Source organism: Aphis gossypii, chromosome 2 (genome assembly GCF_020184175.1).
Source record: "Aphis gossypii isolate Hap1 chromosome 2, ASM2018417v2, whole genome shotgun sequence".
NCBI classification, from domain to species: domain Eukaryota; kingdom Metazoa; phylum Arthropoda; class Insecta; order Hemiptera; family Aphididae; genus Aphis; species Aphis gossypii.
Genome location: NC_065531.1, coordinates 41017261 through 41028049, shown reverse-complemented (window position 1 = coordinate 41028049; position 10789 = coordinate 41017261). Strand labels below are relative to the sequence as shown.

The 10789-nt window shown below is 27.5% G+C and overlaps 2 protein-coding genes across 2 annotated transcripts; one reads left to right on the top strand and one right to left on the bottom strand.

Annotated features, from left to right (window-relative positions):
* Window positions 1-2090: 2090 nt before the first annotated feature.
* LOC114120439 (DNA primase small subunit) lies at window positions 2091-5496 on the bottom strand. The gene is made up of 8 exons (XM_027982345.2): window positions 5135-5496; window positions 4073-4229; window positions 3876-4007; window positions 3585-3809; window positions 3306-3513; window positions 3023-3228; window positions 2763-2947; window positions 2091-2232 (listed from the first exon to the last, which is right to left on the bottom strand). Exons 1-8 carry the CDS (start codon window positions 5226-5228, stop codon window positions 2213-2215), a joined length of 1227 nt encoding a protein of 408 aa, XP_027838146.1. The 5' UTR covers window positions 5229-5496; the 3' UTR covers window positions 2091-2212.
* Window positions 5497-5528: 32 nt separating this feature from the next.
* On the top strand, window positions 5529-8548 carry LOC114120448 (probable Bax inhibitor 1). The gene is made up of 5 exons (XM_027982357.2): window positions 5529-5897; window positions 7323-7552; window positions 7622-7848; window positions 7934-8104; window positions 8171-8548. Exons 1-5 carry the CDS (start codon window positions 5848-5850, stop codon window positions 8198-8200), a joined length of 708 nt encoding a protein of 235 aa, XP_027838158.1. The 5' UTR covers window positions 5529-5847; the 3' UTR covers window positions 8201-8548.
* The last annotated feature ends 2241 nt before the right edge of the window (window positions 8549-10789 follow it).

Here is a 10789-nt window from a genome sequence, read left to right as displayed (position 1 = left end):
CTTTTTTTTTAAATTTTGATAAAAAAATTTAAAAAAAAAAATTTGAAAATGTAATACTTATAATTTGTTCTTATTGTAATTAAAGGAAATCAAAAATCGTAAATCACATTTTTTTATAAGCGTTTTAAGTTCAACTTTTTACGAAATACCTACATCAAAATCGAGAAAACTTGCAAGTACCTAGTTTTGTAGTTGTAGAAAATGCATATCATTTTTATTATTTATGTCTATGGGTAAAAAATTCAATACAAAGTTTTCATAAAGTTCATCAAGTTTTTAAAGTCGCGTAACGATAACATTTTATGTTTGTTTTATTTGAAATAATTTGCATTTTTTATTTGTTATTATTCAAAAAGTATAAGTCGTAGATACCTGAAAATTTCACCAGTTATTTAGATTGGCATTTTCTTTACACGATTTAATTGTCAAAATACTTCGCTTATTTTAAGGCTGAATTTGGCTTTAAGTATACCAATTTCTTCAGCGTATTGTAAACGGTGTTTTCGATCATGCCGATAGGATCCATACACTTCTTTCGCTATAATAAATATTGAGAGATGTATCAAATATTATCACTTTAGATGACAATTTAGAGATATACTCTAAAGAAAATAGGCGTTTAATTTTATAAAATATTTATTTAAATGTTAAAGAATTTCTGTATTTTGTTATTACAAGCTATTTTTAGATGTGCACTGGTGGGGGGGGGGGGTAACGAAGCCCCTCACGAGTTGGCACATGACTACTCGACTACCCTAAAAGGGCTACAGTCCCCCCCCCAAAAAAAATTACCACCCTACCCCTATGAATGTAGGTACAGCAGAGCGGTACGCCTCGCTCTTTTTCTTTTTATGTCTGTGTACAACATAATTTGTCGAAATAATGTTTCAATTTCAAACTTCGGGGGTAGTTTTGCGATAGCAAAGTGAATATCTTTGGTGCATTATAGAGGTCAAAAGTATAAATTTTCCAACAGTTTACAAAAAATCGAAAAAAAAAAGTGACGGAAAAACGGGAATTTTTATGCAAAACCAGTTTTCGACAAAATCATAAAATACAAACCAACCACCTTTTTCACCACCCAATTTATTAAATTATAATTAATATATTAATTTATTTATTTTATATATTATATTCTAGGCTGACAAATAATCTCCGCTCAAAATCGTTTTTCATATACAATGATACCTACCTATCATTGGATTTAAATTTAACACTCCCATATATAATAGTGATCCGTAAGGCACCTAATGTACAGCAAAGCGGTACCCACTTCACCACGCTATTTTTATTTTACTTTACAATAGGTAAAAGCATGAAGCACAGTGGCTATTTTTGTGTGTATTACGACACACTTTGTGCACTAGGATAAATAAAAATGTGCACCACCTTTATAGTACTATACATTACATTCTGCAACCATACCTTAGACGAATTGATAGTGACTAAGCTCAAATTTAAATATATGCACTACGGAAAAAAATAGCCACTGCGATGAAGCATATATCATACGAGAAGTTGATATACAATTTTTAATATTCATAACTGTACGGCTTAAAAATTTAGTTTCTGTAGGAATTTGATAAAAAAAAAAATTAAGCATCATTCCATAAATAATTATTAAGAGAATCTGGAGTTCAAACATTTTAACAAAATTGAATTTTTACAAGTAAAATACCTTTTTAATAATTTCTTATTAAACAATTTTCTTATTTTCTCATAATTCAAAAATAATTAACTGTAGATACTTGAAATTTTTATACTATATTTTCCTGTTCACATCACACTTGATATAATTTTCTAAATACTTTGAGTACTTTAACATAAAGATCCTCATGAGTAACTCTTACTGTAAACAAAGTTAATATGCTAAAAACAAATAATTATAATTTTATCATTGTAATTTGTAATAAAACACTGTAGTCGCAATTAATACAATAAAGACCTACTATTATTGTATAATTTTACAAAAATGTGTAGTTATATTTTACATTTATACATACTCTTGTTACCAAAAAATTTGTGAAGTCCAAACTTCTTAAATCAAAATATATATCATTTTATATAGGTAATAAAATAAAAACAAAGCATGGAATAAAATACATATAATTTCAAAAAATATTATACTTAAGTTTTAATAATAATACAGTAGCAAAAGACACAATTCATTCAGTGAGTTCAGAACATTTTAATAGTGAGGATGTTGTATATTTTAAAATTCCATTTTAATATCTGAAATCAAATATTTCATATTATTTAACACTTGTGGAACAAACAATAGCTATTGTATTTTATTGTCTTAGATTTTGAGCAGAATAATGCATTTATTGGTCTTATAATGTTTTTTTTTTATTTAACACATTTAAAAGCATTACAATTTTATTGCATGATTTCTAATATTTACGACAATTATATAAAATTATATGCATGTTTTCAGGAAAAAATAGTACAGCCTACCACCCATGCAATCTTACTTAAAGTAATATAAATTAGTTATAAAATATCCATAAAAGTATAAGTTGACCCACAGTTTCCACTCAAAATCATTTATTTTATATACTATATAATGATTTATCATTAAATTCAAATTTAACAAATCTATTAGAATGGAATATTTGATTATGTAAACTTGAAACTTGCTATATAACAAACTAACTTCAGCAGAGTTCTTTTTAATTGTTTACCATACAAATAATAATTAAATGTACACTTGCGATATACATATAGTAATAAGTAATAAGTAATTTGTAATTTTAACTTACCACTTTGCTTTATTTTACTTCCTTTCCAATTGCTTTCTAAATTTCTTAAAAATTCTTCAAAGATATTGACGCTTTTTAATAATGACGTTTTTTTATAATCTTTTAAACGATTACTACTCAAGTTTGCATCATTGATAATTTCTTTTTGTTTTTTGTCATACTCATTAATTTCATCAATTAAAATACTAAAATAAATAAATAATTAAAATACAATAATAATAATAATAATAATAATAATAATAAAAATCATTATTATTTACTTGATTGTAGGTACAGTGTTGGGGTTGAATTTATCTATGACTTTTGGATTAATCGGTATACAAACTTTTCCAGTTTTTGGATGAACACAAAAGGGAGACTTCAACAAGTGATTTAACCCTTTTGTTACATTCACATCAAGTCTTGGATACGCCAAGTACAACAATATATCCTCTACACAATACTTCGTTTTAAAATTTAATAACCCCTGTTAGAAAAGAAGTAAATGTAAGTGAGTTAAGGTAAAAAATATACATTGTACAACAATTATAATTTTCAATTTACCCTTTTATGATGGTTGTTAACAATAACAGTAAGTGCTTCCCATCGTTGTACACTACTTTGATATTTTGAAAATTGTAAATTAATTTGTTCCTTAAGTTTTTCATCTGCTATAAATGACAAAATTTTATTACACTGTTCTGTTGTTCCCAAAAAATCTTGTTCGGAAAGAAGTGAATTGAACTCTTCTTTTATAATGGAAATACTACGCCTGTTGTTGGTGTTAAAAAATATTTTGATTAAATAAAAAATATTATTATAACTTAAATTTTTGCAACTCACTTTACTGATGGATGATTTATATTAAATCGTTTTGATTCACCGGCAGATAATAAAGCTAAATAATCAATGAATGCACCACGTTCAGAAGGTATGAGTTTTCTTGCAGATTCATCACATATCCAACAATGAATACCTCGGCGACCTGAGAATACCCATAGCAAGTGTTTCCATCCAAAATCATCCCGAAGTGCTCTTTCTAATATTTTTACAGCAATAACCATAAATCTATAACAAAAATTTCAAATTAAATATTTTTGATATATATTTGGAAAACATTATTATTATACATACCTCCAACATTTTTGACATACTTCAGCACCTGAACAACAAGTACGGATTTGATCATAATCAGTCATATCAATATCAATTACTAATTCTTTTTCAAGAGCATGAAACTGAGGATAATTTCGACAAACTTTGGGACTACAAAAAACATATATAAATTAAAATAATAAAATTATAATAGGTAATAATAAAATTTTATAAACCTCATATTGAACACAGCTCCAATATCTATTTTAAAAGGACATTTATTTTGAATTTCTGTTTCCATTTCTTGCAGTGTGTTGAACGATTGATATCTAATGTAAATATCTTCATGTAAAGTGAACGAAAATTCTCTATTTATAAAGTTTTCCGGTTTTACTAGAAATACAAATAACAACTTATACAATTTAAAGTGATTACAAGTTTATTTAATAATCTATATAAATATATCTAGTCTCGCTAATCCAGACTCTATCTGGATTAAACGGAATGATGTTTTTTTTAAACTTACTAATATATATTTTTCAAAAAAACACCTTATGTATTTATACAAATTCAAAATGTATTGATTTACAATTTTACATTACACATTATTATTATTTATCTAAACAATAATATCTTTAGAATGAGTATTCAGGTATTCTCAAATATATACATTATACATGAGTACTAAAGTACGAAATACAAATTGTCTGGATTAGCGATGACTTGTTTGCGATACTACAGTATATATATATATACATTTAATATGATCTATTATAAGCAACAAAGTAGCCTATTATTAGAGAATATTGAAACAACAGCACTTAGCCATAAAAAAATATACTAGTTATTTAATAATTAATAATTTCTGTTAAAAATAATTATGTGAAAATGTTTTTATTAAGATATAAAATATAATATCCTGCTTTAATCATTGTTAGCACAGTATAATAGTTATTACTTATTATTGATGGTTTGTAATATAATAAAGCCATTACAACAAAACTACTAACTGATGTCTTCAATTGAAACATATAATGCCACTGCCATAAACACAATTAGCCTAATTTTTTAAGGAGATACATAATAAAATGATATTTTAAGCTTAGTAGTTAGTCTAGAATAATACATTTTAAACTCACGAAGACCAAACACCACAAATATATTAGTGGTAAAATAGTGTATTTAAACTTATTAAGCAGTATTTGCCTGTTGTCCACAGTAGGTGTTTTAGAAATAAGAAGGAATTAACTTTTTAATTGGACTACCATTTGGTTTTTATGATTAAAAAAAAAACTCACCGTTTCCATAAGAAAGCCACTTGTGAAACTGCGAGTATGGAAACAATTTCTTGTAGTAGACATTAAGGTAGTCAGGAAACTGATCGTCGGCCATGATTACCTATTATATCGTTGTCCGTAAGTTGTTGTCTTTTATTATATAGCGAGAGTGTGAACCGTGTGTACCGGTGTCCGACGTCCGTGTTAATAATTTTTTAATGTTAAATGTTTTGTCTTTTTGCAGCTTTGCGCGTTACATTCAACGACATGATAAGAAATAAAGAAAAGGCGGGAAAACGCGATGACAAGTATTTCGTTTTTTGAATGTCTTTGACGTTTCTATAGCATCCCGCCGCCAAGGTCTCGACAGCCCAACAGTGACGTCATCGGATTTTTATTTACGTGTTCCCAGTGTGACTCACTGTTGTCTGTCACTGCGATGTTCATATTCACTCGATCGGTCTCAGTGCATATTGTAGTTCGATATTCTCTTCACAGTTCACGCGACGACTTTTAACTTACGGTACGAGTGTACAAAAACATAAAAGAGAACCTTATAAATCGCATTAACGACCGGAACACTGACGATTTTCAACGCGATACGAGTTGTTTTCACTTCCGTCAACGGAAATAGATCGCGAGATCTTTCGTATTTTCATCTCGATAGTGTTTCTCGCATCCTACTACTGACCGGACCTATCTGCCTATAAATAAATACGCACGTAGAACCGAACATGTCGTCCACGACGTTCCGCACGTTCGCCCGTTCATTTGGGTCGAAAATGTAAGTCCTCCCGAGTTCTGATATGCATTTAATTCTGACGCGCATAGTGCATATTATTACTTAATATGTTTGGTGTTGTTATTATTATTATTATTGTTTTTATTGAAATACCCGTATAATAATGTTATAAATATTATACCTCGGCTGAGGAAATTACAGCTCAATATGTTTTGTCAACTGGATATTTTTGTTTATACCTAATTTATAAAAATTATCGACAAGCGCTACGATGCGGTTGTTATCGTAAATAGTTAATACGCCATTTTTTTGTTATTTTACCTAATAAAGAGGACAAGAGGTATATTTCAATTGTATAACACTAATATGTTTCATACACGAAACTTCTCTTGGTCGTTCAGTTACGTTTTAAATGTCATGTTATCCTTGGAAATCTCAAATCGGAAACAACAAAATAATAATAATAATACCTACTCATTGCAATTGCAAATTATCACGTAATACCACTTAATAGTAAAATTCCAATGACATACTAATTATCTAACATGCTAATTACAATTTTTATGTTGGCAATATATATATTATATGAATTATTCAGTTTTATAAATATTCAGTTCATTAAATCCCAATCGTTTACCTATACTTGTTTTTTTTTATTGGAATATTTTCTATAACATTTTACATAAATTTACTTACTACCTACATCTAAGTAGTTTTTAACTAAATATAGGAATAATAATTTAAATTGATTATGCTTATTTTGAATTGAATATAAAAAAATTAATAATTTTTCACTAAAATGTAATGACCCATTCTTTATTATATTAAAAGGGCTATTAGATAATGATAAGGTAGTACATTCAATTTTAGTAAATGGTTATGACGTTTACGTAACCCATCATTAATATTTTATCAGTAAATTCCATGACAGTTTCAGTATAGTGAATTGTATTATCATTACATATTAAGTCCGTAGCCCATTTGTGCTTCTTTCTAAATAAATATTGTATATGAACTAATAAAAGATAAATAGATAATAAATAATATGTAGTTAATAATAATTATCTTATCAAGAATAATAAATATTTTTTATACCTAGCCATTTTATTTTTATTATGATGTAGGTACCTATGTCAGATAAAAATATCTAAAGAATCATATAAACCATGGTTAATATACTTCAGTGAGAGACTTTGGCATAACACATCTGAGATATTGCCTTTAAGCTTAGATATAGTTACAATTGTTACGTACCTATAAATAGTTATAAAGTTTCTTATCTACCTAATGTTTCAAAATAGCATTACAAATTTAAATTACTTTAATATTTTTATTTTATTATTGTATTTAGTTAGTCAATAATTCATTTTATATCAAGTAAAAAAAATTCTTTTTATACTTTAAAAACATACTATTTTCATGGGTTTATTTTACCTATTGTAAAATGTTGAATATTTTTTTGTTTAGTGAAAAACCAGTGCGTACACATTTAGTTAATGTGTATGCCTGTTTGACAGTATCCATGATAGCAGCTGCAATTGGAGCTTATGTCCATCTTTTCACTAACTTTCTAAGTGCTGGATTATTTACAACTTTAGGTGCTACTGGATTACTATTAGCACTTATGTACACACAAGATAATGGAAAAAATCGTTCTCTCAGAATAAGTTATTTAGTTGGATTTACTTTCTTCACTGGTTAGTTTTCATAAATAAAATTATAATCTAATATAACAATTTATTTATTCAGAATATTTTGTGTTATAGGCCTTGGAATTGGTCCGGTTTTGGAATATGTTATCCATGTCGATCCCAGTATCATACCAACAGCATTTTTGGCATCTACTTTGGTGTTCACATCATTCAGCTTGTCTGCCATTTTTGCTGAACGCGGAAAATGGCTCTACCTAGGTGGTACTTTAATGTCGTTGCTGTCAGTCTTGATGTGTTTGTCTTTGGCTAATTTATTCCTTGGTTCAGACCTTATTTTCAAAGTATGTTAATTATATCATACCTATCTATCATCAACTGTTTTCTTATTTGTTTTAATTACTAAATTACTGATATATATTTTTTCAGAGTTATCTTTACCTCGGTCTTGCGCTTATGAGTGGTTTTGTTTTGTACGATACTCAGTTAATTATGGAAAAAAGAAGAGCAGGAGACAAAGATTTCATTGCTCACTCCGTTGATCTCTTTGTGGACTTTATTGGCATCTTCAGAAGGCTGCTCATCATTTTAGCACAGAAGGTGAAAAATAAATATTAATAAATTGAAATTGAAATTAAAATTATAATTATAATTGTTATGTTATAGGAACAAGGATCGAAGAAGCGCAAAGACTGAATGGAAACACATCCTCTTTTTTAAACATAATAATTGTAATTACCAACTAAATATCAACTGTGTACACAACCAACTATTTGAAATTAAATTTAAGAGTAAAAATAATAATAGTGGGTTTTTGTTTTTAGTTTGGTAATATATTTACGTATATTACTACTCTGTAAGTCATATGATTTAAGTTATAGTTTAGACCGTCTAAAGGTAAGCTTACCTAATGTCAAAATTGTTCTTTTGGTATAGGCATTTAGATATGTTAAATTTATTGAATAGAATTTTATTTTTCATTTATCACAATGGTTTTTTTTTTTTATATTAAAAGACTAATAAAATTGTTACTTTAACTGATAATGATATAAGTTTTGTTATTCATATGAATCTCCTTTTCAAGTATAACGTCCTTCCAATTATTAATTTCTCCACTAACCACAAAATTAATTTTTGTTTAGATTTAATATAATTAAATTAATTATAATCTAAGTGCTTCTAATAATTGAAAAATGTGTGAACAACTCAATTTTTTTTTAAACCTAGATGAATTAAAATAATTTTGGGAACTTATTTTGCTGTATGGTAGGTATCTCATTATTTATTCAGTTACTGGAATGCAGTGTTTTCCCAGTTTTAGAAACTTATTAAGACATTAAGTCAATACCAATGAATCGTAAAAGACGATTTATATTTAGTACTTTAGTACTCATGTATAATGTATAATATATTCGAGAATACCTATGATAAAGATATTATTGTTTTGATTAATAACAATAATAGGTAAAGTGTAATATAAAATTGTAAATCAATAAATTTTGAATTTGTATAAATACATAAGGTGATTTTTTGAAAAATATTAGCTATAAAAAAATTGTAAGTTGCTACAATAATATTTCTAGAATTTCAACAAATTAACTTATTTTTATGTTTAATTTTAATGAAATTTTTACATGAAACACATATGATACAAATTGTACCTTTAAATGGTGAGATCTTGTATTAAATTTTCAGCTTTTTAATATTTTCAATATTCATAACAACAGAAAATAAATTTTAAAATTCAGTTAAGTAGGTAACTGATCTGTTATAAAGTATAGATGTCGAGTGAACCTCATCACTAAGGAATAATAAGTACCTACCTAATGGTCTTAATGTATGTGTTAAATTTGAATTCTAATGTAAACTACGTATTACTCCATTTGAATAATTATAACTTATTACTTCAAACATACAATATGTAAATATGCCCGAAATAACGCCATAAGTTGAGACAACAACCACTGTCCACCTTGTCATAAATCATAATCCACACAACGACTTCATAATATAATATAGTAGGTAGATATGATGCGACATGCCGACATTTATATACATCTCGGCACTCTTTCTTTTCTCCGCTAAGGCGGTTGTCAAAAGACCGGTGACACGAATTCTTTCGTTCAAAATCCCTTACTCCCACGAACAATTTTCTTCTTTAAAAATTACCGTTAATATACAATTTAAAGCAAACCATGATGCTCCGGCTCTTCTAAGCCTTGACTCGTAATTTGCGGCCTAGCCAATCATTGAGGCCTGAGGGTTAAACAAATGCATTAGATGATATAGAAATGTATTAAAAAAAATACGAGCGAATGTGTGAGCCTACTATTACTCTGGGGAAGTAAAACTTCTTTCATAAGTAAGTCCGTCCACCAGTTAACATTAATAGAGGTATATATATATTGTATACCACATTTGTTTATTGGTGAACGTCTACTAGTAATATAAACGGTGCACCGTATTATATAGTATATGTATATTTTTTTCTATATATGTATAAACTAAAAAGTACATACATAGACACATAGTACATAAAAAGTATATACTATACTGTATAGAGTATATACCTAAGTTTTTTTTTATATATTTCTGTCGCACTTTTACACACGCATCCATACACCATATCTACCGTTTCATTTTTTTCCACCTATACGTCAAGAAAAAAGTTTTACTTCAAAATGTCCTTTAAAAACATGTGAGCGCATTTCGAGAATATATTAGGTTACGAAGTAGTTTTATTGTAAAAACACTTAGGAACAAAACTGATTTCAATTTTTGATATTTTAATTTTAATTTCTAAAAACAACTGTTGAAAAAAGTAAAAATTGAGCGTTACCTATTCGCCATACAATATATTACGAAATGTTTATTTAAGATCCTCTACAATTTTGTTCGTTTTATAAGAAAATCGCATAACATTACAACCGACAAGTTCGTTTCGCTTCGTTTGTAATTGGTATCGCAATAACTGAAAATATTCGTGAAAAATATTAGGCTAAATAATTTGTGTATGGTAATGAAATATCCAATATTTTAAAAACTATGTACATATTTTTGTCCCATATGTGTATTTTGTATAGTACGGAGAAACCGGAGAGACACCCTTTAAATATACATTTAAAAAGGCCACTTGAAAATTATTTTTATTAACTAGTTGGGAACTTGGGAATGTTGCCTATAAAAAATTTAGTTTAATGCAAATTGCAATGAATAAATATAAAATTAAAAATGTTAAGTTTACATGATGTGCATTAAAATTCGATGTATCACTCAAAAATACAA